At 40.0% G+C, this 15,900-nt stretch overlaps 1 protein-coding gene across 8 annotated transcripts in view; it reads left to right on the top strand.

Moving 5' to 3' along the window:
* The window catches only part of CTDSPL (CTD small phosphatase like), an 82,530-nt gene that overhangs the window by 40,138 nt on the left and 26,492 nt on the right, over window positions 1-15,900 (top strand). For 5 of the 8 annotated variants that reach the window (XM_005491430.4, XM_005491431.4, XM_026796072.2 and 2 more), the window contains exons 2-3: window positions 7,151-7,305; window positions 14,536-14,568. In XM_005491430.4, coding sequence (XP_005491487.1) covers window positions 7,151-7,305; window positions 14,536-14,568 — 188 coding nt within the window. The remainder of the gene's footprint in view (window positions 1-7,150; window positions 7,306-14,535; window positions 14,569-15,900) is intronic. The other 3 variants (XM_005491432.4, XM_074544942.1, XM_074545102.1) reach the window with 1 other exon arrangement.

Consider the following 15,900-nt stretch of genomic DNA (forward strand, 5'->3'; position numbering starts at 1 on the left):
CTGTTTCAGTGGCAAGCAATGCAGGCACAGGAATGAAAGTGCTGCTTGTTAATTAGTTCCTTCCTGGATTACAGGAGCCCTACTTTTGAGTCCTTTGGAGATACAGATCTACATGTGCTGCTGCTCAGAATTGGAAGTGGTCTCAGTGTAGCCCTGTCAGCACTGGAGCAGGGGAGGAGGCGGCCAAAATCTGCCCTGTTTCATTTGAATTTGAAGGTGTTTTGCTCAGAACATGGTTCAGCAGGTTAATTGGCTTCTTAAAGCAATATTTAACTTTTGAGCTTCTCTCTGAAACGTGGATACCCCTGAAGCTGTGGGTCTGCCTTCAGCCTTAGGGCTGAATAAATGCAGAGTTGGGCTCTGACAGATGAATTTATTTTTACATGATCTTGCCTAGTAGCAGCTCTCCTCACTCATGGAATACTGCAAAAGATGTTTAAATCATGGCTTACATGAGAAGCTGACACATATATGAAGATTATACCATCATATATATGTGTCCAGCCAAACCAGTTTTAAAAGGTTTTGGAATTTGCCTTGAGATCCATCAGGTTCTTGAGCTGTTTTGAGCCTTTTCATGGTTTCTTATCCCTCCTTGTCATTTAAGAGGCTTCTGTGTGCAGTTGGTGTTTTGAACATTTACTGGCTGCATTTCATGAAGCATCACAGCCCTTGCAGAGACAGCAGTGCTGAGTTCTCAGTCGTGTCTTTTAAAAGTGACTTCAGAATTTCACTATCTTTGATCCTTAAAATATGAGCATCCAATAACCAACAGCAGATATTTAATCTACCCAGATTTGAGGGCTGTAATAAATCATTTATGTAGGGTAAAATAAGGAGGTTTTTTTAGCTTTCGAAGCTGCTGCAACAGAAACATTTCCAAAGCTTTGTTTGGTTAGGTAGAGTTCTTTTTTCTTCATACAGCTTTAGCTGATTTGATGGATGAATTAACTTCCATCCTGATGATTTTTGTCCAAGGTATTATGTGAAATTGTATTTTAGAGGACTTTGGGAGGAATGGAAGTGAAACTGTAATTTCTGATATCCACTGGATAGCTTCTGTTAGAGTAAGTGATAGAAGGATAAGTTGTAGGAAAAGCAGTTCTTGTGTAGCTGTTTCATCCTAGCATACAGGTGCAACTCATAAATTTGTTTTCCAAAGCATCATGGAATCATTTACTAAGAATAATACTCAGTTCTTTCCTAAAATTCCCTAAAAGCTTCTAAATCATGTTGACATTTTTTTTCAGATCCAAGGGCACTGACCTAAAGAAATTCTCTCAAAAATAAAAATAAGTTTCTTGGTCATTTTTCCCTCATGTCCTCACCTTCCTTATGTATTCAAGCTTTTTCCTTTGCCCATCAACTTCATCCAGAGCAAACTACTCATGGAATGCCTGGAAAACAGGTTGGTGGAGAGGGAGAGTCAAATATTTTGGAAAGATTTTTTTGTTCCACTAAACTAGTCTGGGATCTCTCCCTTCAAAGTAATAATTTCAGTGGAGAAAACCCAAAACCTTACTTTTAATTAATTGTGCTGCTGGAGGGAGAAAGATTGCCAGTTTCAGTTGAAATTAATGTAATTCTGGGGTATCACATGCTGAATTTAAGCAGAGCAATTTGCTTGGGCTTGACATGCTTGAAGGTTGAACCAGTTGTGGGTGGTTGTTTCAGGTATGTGACAGTGCTTTTATTGCTTTTATTGCTGGTTTTGCTGCAGAGTTTACACAGGAGATGGAACCTTTCAATGATAAACTACAAATGGCATTTTAAAACCAAAGTTATGAGAGCATCATGTGCAGATTTGGCACCAGGTGTTGTAAAACAATTCCTGTCCTGGTCACACCACAAAAAGAGGAGCTGTGTCAGCAAGTTGATGATTTTCTATTTAACTGTTTCTATCTTGAGGCATGTGGGATATAAAATTTCTAATTTCTGAGAAGATCAGATACATCCTCTTAAGAAGTTGGAGAAATTAGGCATTTCTAATCATGTTTAGATTTTAAAATTGCTTTCTTTGAAGAAAGGCTTTGTTTAATATCACTTAATTCTGACTCTCCTCTTTCCATCCTGTGTTACAAACAAACTGGTGGTGAGAGCTCACCATACCCAGATCATTTTATTGCATTTATTGAGTTAATCTGTAAGCAGAGAAGTCTCCTCGTTACCAGCTGATATTATTTGGAAGAACTGGGTATTGCATTCATTTAATTAAAACAAATTCAGCAGTAATTAGCTCACTCCTGGCTGCAGAGGGTTTCCCCTCATCCCAAGGTGGCTCCTTGTGGTGCTGTGGCTGCACAAGAATCTGCTTTTGTCATTTCACACCACCACAGCAACATCTGATGGGGAAAGCCCTCAAGTAAACTTTTTAGAGAGGAAAATCTTTTTCTTGGCTGTGTAACTTGTTCTGCTGCTGATGGGAGGGCAGCACAGCCCTTCTGCCTCCTCTTTCCTGGGTGTGAAAGGAGCCTGGAGAAGATGCTGTAAATAACTTCTATCAGCACCTCTTGTATTAATTTCTCTTCTAGCATTTGAGTTATTATACCTGTGTGTGTTAATACCTGGGGTTTGTTATGGCCTTTTTCTCCCTGTTCTCTTGGAAACCACCCAGTATGGCTCCATACCTCCCATTAAACCTATGTGATTGCAGTAATTTATTTTTAAAATTGCCTTTATCTTTTTCCTTGGACTCCTCCCCTGCCTTAGTAGTGCTGTGGGGTTGTTAAGACTTTCCAGAAGACTTCCATAAGCGCAATTCTGGGGCTACCTTTAGATTCCAGACAGTTCAGGGATGAACATGCCCTCAGACCCAGGGTGGCACAGGGGTCCTGGGCAATGAGGCTTGTCCTTAGAAATGGCATCAGGAAATTACAGATGAGACCCTAAATTGGGGCCAGTCTGCACCAGAGTTACTTCCCTTCTAGACTGTGCTGTTTCTGACCCTGCTGTAAATAATATTTTACAAATTCAGGTAATTTGGCCAAGTGTTTCACTAAAAGCTCTTGCAGACCCCCAGGAGTGAAGCAGTGCTGGATTTGTGCACTCTGCTCTTTAGTGTGGCCTTACAACACATGGAAAAGGAAATAAAGTGCTCAAAATTATGAGGGAGAAGGTTATGTATTTGTTGGTGCATGTAAATAGATGTGTGTGTTTATGTGTGCATCTGTATATAGATTTAAAATTTAACTGTGAAAAGTTGTAGGAAGGCAGCATGACTTTGAATGACTGGCCTCTAAAATAGCAGATGGAATTAAATGTAGATACATGTGACATTTTCTGCATGGAAAGATATGAGAATTCTTGATTTATATTTGCAGTGATGCCTGAAATCCCTTCTAATGAAGAGATCTTGGTGTTATAATCAGATCTGAAAAATCACATTAGCCCAATGCTCACTTGTTGCAAACCTCAAGTAAGATATTAAGAATTACTAGAGAAAAGCAAGAGAACAAAGCATTGTGTGGGTGTATAAATTCAAAGTGGAATTTCTTCCTTTCATCCTGGATATTGTGTGTGCTTCCTGCTTCAGAAATACCAATGAGGGCCTGCAGAGAGGTAAGAAACAAGGATGCTCAGAGTTCTGAAGCAGCTGAACTCTTGGCTGAGCTGTAGCCCATGTGGGCTCTAAAAGTTGCTGTAGGTGTAAAAAGTGATGGGACAAAGCCATGAAAAGGGAATTTGTTGAGGATTTTTGCACGCACACATTTGGTATGTTCAGGTCCTTAAACTGCACTTGGAGTGAACCTGGGCTGGTGGGAGGGGAGAGCAGCTCCAGCTCACCCTGATCCTTCCTCAGCCCTCCTGCAGGCACCTGCTGCTCTCAGCCTCTCTGCTTTCACAGATAACACATTTTCATGCTGTGGGGTTGCTCTGCCTGGCTTTTTTTGGGCCATGGTGTTGATGTGTTCCATGTGCAGGGTTTGAGATGGAAAACGTCACTGAGGTGTCCTCGGTGCTCAGAGCGCTGGGGTAGTGATGGTTCACAGGGGCTGGGGAGGAAATCAGCTCCAGAAACTGAGCTTGTGACTTCTGACAGATGGAGGAGGGAGAAAAGAAAATCTTCATTTTGGTTTTTTAAACTCCATATGCTGGATGCTGCTCAGACCTGCAGTTTGGATAACTCAGTTTACCCTTCCATTATTGTTAGTATCTGCTCTCACCTATGAACTTTTTAAGGAATGCCAAATTTTCTCCTCACCAGTTTTTCTCTTTAAAATTTGCTGCCATCCAGAATGCCTAAATTTATGTTGGTAATTCAACATCAATGCTTCTTTGCACCTTTGTAGTTGTTCTATTTGTGCTGTCACTGCTTCAAGGAGAAGAAATCCAGTGAACAGCACACAGATTGCAGCTGGCTCAGGGTAACTGAGGAGAGAGGAACTATTTTCCATGATGCACAGCACTGTCAGAGTAGCTAAAAATGAGATACGGGTGCAACATTTTCTGTTGTATTTTAATGTAACGCAGCACATAAAACCTGAAAACTTCTTTTCCTTGCTTCATCCAAAATTATCATTTGTTAAATCACTGTAAAGCTTCTATAATAGCTTATTAAATAACATTTAAATTAGTGCAAAGACCTGTTTGAAACAGCACCGTTATGAATGGCAGAATTGTCAAGACTAAAAACCAACATGAAGAATTTTTTTCCTAGTAAAATGTTTCACTAAGCGAAGGGAGTGGCCAGATTTCAAATGCATGATTCTATCCAAGTATTCTTAAAAGGTTTGGACCAATCAGCATTTTTGTCTATAGATTTTTGAATGTTTATTTAGACAATTTATTGGTTTTTTCTATTACAAGTAGAGATGGTACAAGTATTAGTTCTGGAGTGGTTTTGGTGTTCCCATTGATCTGTTGTGACTTAGCAATTTAAGCACCCTGCTGTAATTGATACCTGCACTCAAATGAGATAATCTGCCCTCATATTTTTAAGCAGAGGCTGAAAACAAGCCAGAAATTATTAGCAAGGTTTCTGTGGCAGTAGCTGTAGGCAGCAGGACACAGAGCATTGTTCCTCCTGTTCTAATTTCAGCATATTTCAATTTTTAATGTCGGAAAGGAGTTCTCCTTGCCAGGATTATATTGCACCTACCTTGCTTGTGCTGCAATACCATTTTCTCTGAGTGCTTTGAAAATGTCCTTCCCAACTGCCCAGGTATCCTTTGGGGATTTCTGAAACTGTGTTGTTGTTGCAAACAGAATATGACATTTTGAGAATTAGCCTTTGACTGTACCTTGCAGCACTGGTGGCCAGAGTTCTTCATGTGTTTTCTGTTAACCTGGAATATTGCTAAGTGGTGCTGGGTTGGTTTCAGTTTACAGATGTTTTTTAAAGTAATGAAACACTTCCTTAAGCACACAAATCTCTGCACAGTTCTGACTTCATCCTGTTATCAGAGCACTTTTAAAATTGGTGAGAGTCTGTAAAACACATTTAGGTTTTTATATTGGTACGCTTTACTCTTATAGCAATTAATAACTGAACCTGGGCAGTGCTCACTGCCCTGAAGTGGAAAAGTATTTTGGCAAATATGGAAATGATGGCACTTATTAAAAATTTCACCTACCCTCTAATTTTTGGATGGGGAGGGGATTGATTTCCTACCCAAAGCAGGAAAGAAATACTTCTAAATAAGCATTATCTACAAGCATGATACTAGATCATTAAAACATTTGGTGAACAAATCAAGTATTATTTAAAACATCCTAAAAATTTTCTCCAACTCTTTTATTTTAATGTGTATTCAGGAGGTTTTTTTCTCCTTAGGGGAATCCCTAGATGTCTTTGGTGCATTTCTTTTCTCTCAACTATTGCTTTCAACTACAGTATTCATTCTTTAAAGATGCTACACTTGCTTTCATTCAGCTGTATGTAATTTTTTACCACTTAAGGGTTATTTTTATCCTGATAGACCAGTAAACAAGGTGAAAGTCAAGGCCAGGGCTCCTGTTTCTTGAGAACCACCCTTGTTCCTGCAGCCTCTGTGTTGTGTCTTCTGTCCTCCAGCAATGCTGTCAAACAGAGGGAACTCAGAAACATCTCTGAGATTTTCCTGACCCTTGCAGGACTTGTAAATGTTCCACCCAGGATTGTGTAGTTGTGTAGGAACACTACAGGAGGCATTTAGTGCATCTTTGGGGTTTGGATCTCTTTGCTTCCTCTGTCCAGAGATTAATTTTAGCAGTGAGTTATTTTCTGTAGTTACAGTTTCCACCTTGGATGTTACTGGGAAAACTCTCTGTGTTGTCTCAGTGTCATTATGCAGAGTTCCAGGATGTCACTGTACGAGTCTGGCAAGGGAAAAATGTGTTAAAAAAGAAGAAGAGCAGTCTCAATCTGCTGGAAAATCTCAGTAATCTTATGACTTGATAAAGATTTCTGTGTATAGAAACCTTACATCTTCAATTACAACAACTGAATCTTACAATTCAGTTGCTGTAATCTGGAAAGCCAGATCGGTACCATATGAATTTATTTTTCTGCTGTGTGGAGGTTTTTTCCCTTTTGTCCCAATGTAATATCTGGAGAATCTCAGTAATCCTACGACTTGATAAAGATTTCTGTGCATAGCAACCTTACATCTTCAATTCAGTTGCTGTAATCTGGAAAACCAGGTCTGTACCACCTGAATTTATTTTCCTGCTGTGTGGGTTTTTTTCCCAGTGTCCCAATGTAATATCTGGAGAATCTCAGTAATCCTAACAGTTGATAAATATTTCTGGGTATAGAAGCCCTGCATCTTCCATTCAGTTGTTGTGATCTGGAAAACCAGGTCTGTACCACATAAATTTATTTTTCTGCTGTGTGATTTTTTTTCCCCCATTGTCCCAATGTAATGACTGGAAAACCTCAGTAATCTTAAGACTTGATAAAGATTTCTGTGTATGGAAACCTTACATCTTCAGCTCAGTTGCTGTAATCTGGAAAACCAGGTCTGTACCACATGAATTTATTTTTCTGCTTTGTGGAGGTTTTTTCCCTATTGTCCCAGTGTAATATCTGGAGAATGTCAGTAATCTTAAGACTTGATAAAAATTTCTGTGTATAGAAACCCTACATCTTCAATTCAGTTGCTGTAATCTGGAAAACCAGGCCTGTACCACATGAATTTATTTTTCTTTTGTGTTTTTTTTTTCCCCCCAGTGTCCCAATGTAATATCAGCTTGAAGAAGCAGAGGAGTCGAAGTATCTTTAGCACCTTATTCTGCTGCTTTCGTGACTACAATGTCGAGCCACCATCCACCAACAGCACCAGTGCTCTGCCTCCTTTGGTGGAGGAGAATGGAGGACTTCAGAAGGTCAGGATTTTGTCTTATTTTGCTGTCATGTAGGTGGTTTGTAAGCAAGGATTAATTTTGCTTCCAAAGGTTTTGTCCTGACAGATTTCCCTCGTGAGATACAGGAAAAAAAATTGCTGGTTTGATGGTGGATTGCTGATAACTGTCTGTTCCTCTGTGATATAAAACTAATAGTTTTGTTGTGGGTGTTGGCACTTTGCATTCTGTAAACAACCAACATTTAAAAACTGACTAAGACACTAAAAAAATGGAGACTTCTCATAAAATTTCAACTGCTGAGTTGTCCCCAGCTTTGGCTCCCTTTCCTGATTACAGGAAAGTTAAAATGTGTTCCACTGGAGCAGAGTGGAACCTTCTGAGCATCATTTTAAAGGGTTTTCAGTGACATAAAAACAAATCAAATGACCATTATTATTTAGACCTTTTCTTTCTAAGCTGTCCACTCACATTCAATACATGCTGAGGCCAGGGCTAGCAGCTTTTGGCCTTATTTTCCCAAGTTATTAAGTTTTGTTTAATGAGTCAAATGAGTGGATGGAGATTTTAGATGCAAACACGGATAGAATACAAACAGTGCAACACAAATTTCTTCTTTATAAATCTGATAACACTGAGAGCATTTGTGTTATGAACTGAAGAATTTCAGTTCAATATGTCAAATAATGCCAAGTTTTCCATGCAGTTTCCAGGACTCTGAGATTGCAAATCCATGGTGGAGAATAATGGCAGAAATGGAGATGTCTCTGAGTTTTTGATCCTTCTGCTTTTCACACAGTTTTTCATGTATGATGCAGCTGATTTCTTCCTCCCTTTGTCCAGTCCATTTTATTCTGGTTTGAATTCTGCTGGTTGTGTTTGAATTGTGAAAAGCTCAGGGGAAAGAGCAAGGAGCTCTTTGGTGGGAGCGAGGGAAGGAGAGCAGATGAAAGTGATGGAGATTTCTGTGTGGAGGTAAAGGCTGAACTGTACCAGTTCCTGCTGAAACTGCTCTCACAGAGGTAAAATGCCCTGAAAATCCTGCCAAGAGGAGGGGTTGTACATATATTTTTAGACTTCTCCTGCTAGCCAAGGTACATTTTGAGTGAAAGGAGGGAAATCTGGCCTGGATGTGCTGAAGGGAAAGCTGAGGAGTGTGTAACATGTATGCACACATTCATCTGAGGGGGAAAAAAAAGGGATGGGAAGCTACTAAAATTTCCTTTCCACTATACTGGGGAATGGAAAGCAAAAAGAAGTGAGGCTACTGGCAAAACTACAGCTGAGAGAAAATGGGACTCAGTAGAAACTAAAAAATAAAACCAAGTTTGTTTTTTCTTTAGAAAAACGTGAGTCAGAATGATCTGGAGTCAGTAGTGTCCAGATTGCATTTTGCAAAACAATTATTTTCTAAATATATCTTATGCCTTGAGAGCTTGATTGGGTGTCCACACAAGTTTTCATTTTCTCTCTGCTGCCTCACTGAGCAGTTTTGGAGTTCTGCAATACTTGTACACAAGGCCAGGACACAAATCACAGCATTCCTAAAATGACCAGATCAAAACATACAAAATTTTAAAAATTCAAAGAATATATTGAAGAGAATTTAATTAAAGAGTGTTTTCTTCAACTGCATGAAAGGCACTCAGATACTCATATATTTTTGAAAAATCAACATTGCTGAACTTTCAGGTGGTTCTTGAGGTAAAATAAGTCTGTGACATTGCTATTGTAAATGCTGTGTTAAAGATTATTCTCTCTATGTGTTTATACTGTTTTTATTTTGAGTGCTAACACAGTGTAAGTAGGAAAATCCTCTAAGGAAATCAAAAAGCATTGAAGACTTTTGAATGTGTTTGAATATTGTTAACACTGTTGGACTGGTGATTTTTGCCAGGAGAGCTGTTTCAGAGCTGTGCAGGCTGCTGGAATTTGGTGGAGTTACACTGAGCATCTTGTCTAGATTCAGAAATAAGAAAACTGGGGGAAGCACCAGTGGGCCTTGGATTCTAAATTGGTGAAATGAAATGTCCAGGAATGAGAAAATTGCCTCTCAGGAGAGAAAATGAAACCTGACAACCCACTGCTTAAATTCCTCTGCTGTTTCATTAAAGCTCTTTTTTTTTTGCATTAGTTTCACTGCCAGGTAGGAATTGTTGAAATTCTGTCAAGCTGCTGCTCAGATGGTCACTTGGTTAAATCTGCTCTCTCTTCTGTGTTTTATTAATTATTTATCACATCACTGTTCACTTCTGGCTGGGCCCAGTCAGTTCATGTGTTGTGGCCCTTTCTTTAAAAAATGGACAAGGAAAATTGCCCAGAAATGTCAAGCAGTTACCACCAGAAATGAGTGTAAAATGGCTTGGAGGTACTTCCCTCATGTCTTTGCTGCTCAGTGGAGTTGGTACATGAAAACTGATGGTAAAGCTTCAGAGGAAGGGAAGGAATGGGGAAAGCTTCTGCTGGTTTCACTGGAATTCAGAGTTCTCTGTTGCTTCTGGCACGTTCTGAAGCTGATGTGATAAGCCAACTTCCTTCTAATTAGGAATCTTGATTTTTGTAAATGCTGCCCTGTTCAAAAGGAGAGACAGTGGGGGAAGGGTATTTTTTGAAGTAGTTGAAAACACAGCACTGAAATTTTGTTCAGAATAATTGTGATGTGTGAGACAATTCTTATTGTTGTTATTATTTGGCTCTAGTAGAAAAAATGAAATCAGTGCTTCAGATTAATCAGTGCTTCATGAGATGGTGCTTGACATGTCAAATGTTCTGTCACTTCTTCATGGGGTTGCAAGAAACACCAAATTGAGCATGGTTTTGATTAAACAGTTACTTTCAGTGCTGAATTCTGTTCTGTAAATGGGGGGGAAAAAGCCCAAAAACTTCTTTAAAGTTTTGAGTTCTCTTTTAAACCTTCTACTCACAGAGCAGCTGCTTGTCCAAGTGTGACTCTAATACTGGTAATGAATGGTCCATTCTGTCTCTGAAGTTTCAAGACAACATTTTTTTCAATAATAACTTGTATTTACTGAAACTGTGGCATATTTGTTTTCCTTCAAATGCAGCAGCTATCCAGCAGAGCAGAAGATGCACTGTGAGAGGTGATATCTGTGGGTATATCAGCCTGCCTGCAGCTCAGATGCTGAGCCAGATGTGTCACTGGGAGCACAAAATATTCAACCTCATGAGCTCCTTTATAATATTTTCCTGCCCCTTCTGCATCAGGCAGCTCCCCAACACCTTCCAGCCACTGTATTTTTTTTCTTTACAGTGTTTGGAGAGAGAATTGTGTTTTGTTTTCTTTGGGATAAATTCAAATCTCAGTTTCCATTCTTCAGTTAGCAACTTGACTCAATTTTTGTATTTCTGCCTGTAAGTTTTTTCTTCTGGGTAAGTTTGTTACCTGACTTTTGAGGTGTTTGTGGATACAGATTTCATTCATTCAGACTTGAAGGGGGAGTCCACATAGAGAAAGGTGAGAAAAGCAAGGTACAAACTCTTTTTTCCCCTTTGCTTTCAGTCCTGGTGGGTGAGGGAACCCTGACAAGTCTGTGGGCACTTTGCCATTTCACTGCCAGCCCACTTCCACTGGAGTCATCCTTGCTTTTGTTTCACAGCAAGCTCCAGATCAGGCAGATGGCTCCAGTTAATGAGGGGAAGCATGAATGAGGAAAGGGATTTTTACACTTGCTGGGTTAGAGGAGAAGCTCTTGATCCACACACAAAACAGGGAAGAAGACAGAACTAAGAGGAGGATTTTTCTGGGGGCAGCAGCTGCTCCCTCTGCTTTTCCTGTCACTGAATTTTCACCTCACTCCAAAAGCTGTGGCTCCTCCTCCCCACTGCATGATGCCATCATCTCCCAGGTGAATTCCTGTCCCTGAATTTCCTCCTCACTCCAGAAGCTGTGGTTTCTTCTCCCCACTGCATGATGCCATCATCTCCCAGGTGATGTTGGGAAGCTGTGTAGGTGCCCTGTGGTGGTGTCCCCAGCACCCTCCTCTGCTTCAGGGATCTCTGTTTATAGCACACTACAGGGAAAAGGATCTTCTCTCAGTCCCTCATGAATGTGGCCCAGCAAAATGAGGAGACAGCTTGGAGGGAGCACGTTCTTGAGGTCACAGTAGCATCTGCTTCATGCTGGAGACCTCGAGGAGCAGCAGGAGTGTGGGCTCTGTGATGGGGACATCATTAATGACAGGCTTGCTGAGCAGAGGAGGGAATCCTCTCCATGTGGAGGAAGATCATTGAGACTGATGTAAATCATTTTGCTTTGTCTCCTGCTTACCCTTGGCTGATCAGAGCAGGAAGATTCCTCCTTTGGTTCTGTTGGTCACCATCAGGATGTGGTGTGGAAGGTGTGTCGAAGGAAGGGGACCAGGACACCAGTTGGTTCATCACAGGCCTTTCAGGTCCGGTCTAGTCCCGGTCCCTCAGGTCTTTCTGGTCCAGTTTATTGAAGAAAGTATCAAACACACTTATACAGCAAATAATAAGCTTATGAATATTCTGTAAGCTAAACAATCTATTGGTTAAACTATAGCATTAACTCATCTTCATTCCTTAGGGGTTACATCTCTCTTTTCTCATGTCTCTTTCACTGTTTGTTATTATACCACAGCTAGGCCCAAGGACATTGCTATCTGTGCAGGTGCAGGACTTAGAATTAGCCATGGTTTTGTAATTTTCCAGTCCTTAGCAGCTAAATTCCCAACAGGTGTTTAGAAAACAAGATCTCCTCTCCATACCTATTCAGAGATTCCCAGAATGACCAGTTTGGAAGAGACCTTCAAGATTATCAAGTCTAGCCCAGGCCCAACAGCTCAACTAAACCCTGGCACCCAGTGCCACATCCAGGCTTTGTTAAACACACCCAGGGATGGGGACTCCACCACCTCCCCGGGCAGCCATTCCAGAACTTTATCACCTTTCTGTGAAAAAGTTTTCCTGCTATCCAAGCTGTATTTCCCCTGGTGCAGCTCGAGGCTGTGTGCTCTGGCTGTGTCAGTGCTGCTGCAGACAGAGCCCAGCCCCAGCTGAGCACAGGCACCTTTCAGGAGCTGCAGAGAGTGCTGAGGTTCCTCTCTTTGCCCACTCATTCTGATCTCCTTCACCTCCCAAAAAGTTTCCTTTATTAAGAGACAGCTTGAGAGTTTGTCAAATCATTTAAGTGTCAAATAATAACTGTACTACTGTTGTAAAAGAACCTGTCCTAGTGTAGAGCAAGCCTTGTGCTAAAGAAACAAATAGGATGAATCTGTTCTTTTGGTCAGATTCTTCTCTGAAGTGAAATAGCTCCTTATCTTTCAATACAGACTGCTCTGGAAAAAAGCAAAATATTGTGGCCTGTCAATTGGTGCTCATTGAGGCAGTGTAAGTGAGGAACACTGTGCTGGAAATTGTTCTTTCAAACTAAAAATTACGCAGATAAAGGAAAAGATAGGATTTATCATTCCATCTGTATATAGCATGGGAAAAATAAAACCCATTAAAAAAACCCCTGTATTCAATGGCTGGGGACAAATCAGTTCCTGGGTTGTCTTAGGGACACAATAGGGAAATTTTGGCATTCTAGGAACAGCTTTGTTCTGTTACCAACATCAGGAGCTCGTGGAAAGCCTTCAACAAATGCAGTCATCTGTCATCTCTTTCAAATCTGCTGTTTGACCCATTTCCCTTCCTGTTCCAAGGCTTAGGAAATGAGGCAGGACCTTGAAAGAAGTTTCCCAGAGCAGGCTTTGTTTTTAAGAAACATTTGCCTGTTCATGAGCACTTTTGCTTTCTCTGCAGACTCTTGCACTTCTTTCAGCTTGTTTTTCCTGTTCTCATCTCTCTTACTACTGTTTTGATTTTTGCATAGGTATTTCCAGGGTTCCTCTTAAGAAATTTGACTGCTTCTCCTTTTTAAAAAATACTAATTTAAGAAATTCTTTGAGAAAAATTAGGCAAACAGTAATGCAAGTCCTTTAGCAACTTTGGTTTTAGGTTCCCATGAAAGTCAGTTCCACTAACAGGACATTAATATACTGAATTATATTTTTTTCTATTCCTGTTGTTATTACCCTGAGGAAAACTTGTATTCTCACCAACTTTTGTGTGTGTATTTTTCTAGAAATCAGGTACTTTTTACTAGTGCCAAGTTTTTGATAGTTCATGGTAGTTGCTCCTGCAGCTTCTCAGGATTTTGGGCAAACTTCAGTAAAAAAATTTCTGCTGAGCAGCACTAAAAAAGAGCACTTTAAAAATAATACAGAATTATTTCTGTTTGTCAGTGATGTGTCAACACTGGTAGACTTGAAAACAAATAAGCAGGAGGCTTCCTCAGCTGGAAGAGGCTGTTCTAGAATTGAAAACAGCCCTTTCAATATTTCTGTGCTGGAGATCAGAGCCTGTGTTGCCCAAATATTAAAGAATAAAATCAAACCCAAGCAACATCTATGCTGAAAGGATCAGCTTCCTTTTTTTACTGTGCTGTGCCCACCAGAAAATAAAGTTGGTTTTGAAGGATTACATCAGAAAATAGAACTCTGGCTTCAGAAATCTCTTAGATATTGGAGTGAGAGTCTGAGAAAATAGAATTCTAGCTTAAAAAATATATATTTGAGTGAGAATTGCCCATTTGAGCCAGGCTGTGCCATTTTGGAGCTGTCCTTGTTTCTGGATGTCCAAGGATGAGAAGGAAGGATCAGGTTGGTCAAGAATTTCCTGCCTTGTCCCAAGGGTGGTGCAAAAGTGAGACCATGGGAACAGCACTGGCCCTGCTGGATGGAAAAATTGGAATTCCTTGGGTTGGTTTAACATCACCATGTCCTTCTCAGACATTCTGCTGTTGCCTGAGTGAAAATGCTGATTTTCAAGTCAGTTGTCTCAAATGACGGTGGGTTCAAGGAGTGGGGTTCTGGCTCAGCCTCTTGCTGCAGTGCAAATTGACAAATATACCCATTAGTAGATCTTAAAGCTGAAAAAGTTCCAGTAAATACAGGTACTTTCTTATTGTCATCTCTTATTAATCATAGCATGGGTTTGATCAGTCCAGTCTCCTAAAAATCATAAATGCCAGTGTACTAACAGATCATTTCAGCAACTAAAATGCAAAATCCTGTTTTTATTTTTATTTTTTTTTACCCTGGTTTCTTCAATACTTGGAACTTTTGGTTTAAAATGTTTGAGTGCTACATTTACTGCTCCAGACCTTTGTTCTACCCTTTAAAAGCCATTACCCTTACAGTGATTTTTTTTTTTCTTTTTCCCCAGGGTGACCAGATGCAGGTCATGCCTATACCAAGTGTATGTATTTTTATCCCTTTTTCTTTTAATAATTTTCATGACTTTTGCTTTGATTCATTTTATGTTGCAGTCTAACAGGTCTGTTTTGTGTTGCATGTTAACAAAAGGATTTTATGTTCTGTCTGTAATGTTGTATCCCCAGAGGTGGAGTGAACTGCATGTCTTCTACAGGGACTGAAAGAAGAGTTTGGGTTTTATCTGGGTTTCTTCTGAATTTTTAACATGTTGAAAACAACATGAGGTAGTCTGAAAATTATTTATTTTAATAGAGGCAAAAGGTGATTCATCATCATTATGCGAGACACAATTACAAAAACCTTTTCCTCTCATTTTCCTCTATATTCCAGTTGAAAAGAAGAGTTGGAAACTGCATAATTTATTTGAAATAAGTCACATTAAGAAAACAGAGCACACTGACTGTTGCTCATCCCTGCACTTGTTTGAGATGATGCTCTTGGTATCAGCTGCTGCTTTATGAGCCTCAGTATTTCTGTTTATCTTCCCTGGATTAAACTTGGAATGCTGTTTGGCATCTGAATTATTTTTCAGAGCTAAATAAAAGGAAGAAAAAAACCCAAGTCCTTCAAACTGATGCTTTTAATTTAATTAGTTTTAACCTTTTTTGGTCAAAAAGCTGCTGTTTTTTTACAAGGATGAAGGCTTAGGCTTTGTAAAGCTGAAAACACTTTTTTTTTTTCTGAGCTCCTTTGCTGTTTACAATACTTCATCATTGCAGAGTTTCCCAGCAAACAGCAGTGCTGATGTGTGGAGATAATGACCCAGCCCTCTTGTTTGAGATATTTGGTAGCTTTTAAAGACCTGGATATTCCCCAAGATGCCATTCTTTATCTTCTTTGCCTTCCTTCTCACGTAGCCCAGCATTCCAAATCCTCCTGTAGGAACCCCCCTGTCTGTGCTGCAGTGCCCCAGTGCCAGGAGATCCCTGGGACTGAGCACATCTTCCCTCTTCCAACAGCTTTCCTTGGGTTTGGGTACTGTTGGAAATTCCTCTTTATTGCTTACCTGTGATTTCTGGTGTGGCTCATGCATGCTGTGTATGCAGGCAGGCATGGACATGCATGTGATTTGTATTTCTGCAAGTCTAGGAATAGAAAAACCTCAAATGTAAATCAGAAAATGCTGATTTCCAAACTACTTTTCTTTTTTACATACCTGCCAAATTCTGTTAGGTGGCTGTAGTTGCTCCACTAGGAATTATTTGAACATGAAACATGTTCTGGCTGTGCTCTGACCTGGAATAAAACCTTTCCCAAGAGTGACTGTAGCTACTAACAGAATAAGAATTCAAACAGAACAAAATTTTGGAAGGAT

The sequence above is a fragment of the Zonotrichia albicollis genome, chromosome 1 (genome assembly GCF_047830755.1).
Source record: "Zonotrichia albicollis isolate bZonAlb1 chromosome 1, bZonAlb1.hap1, whole genome shotgun sequence".
Lineage (NCBI taxonomy): Eukaryota > Metazoa > Chordata > Aves > Passeriformes > Passerellidae > Zonotrichia > Zonotrichia albicollis.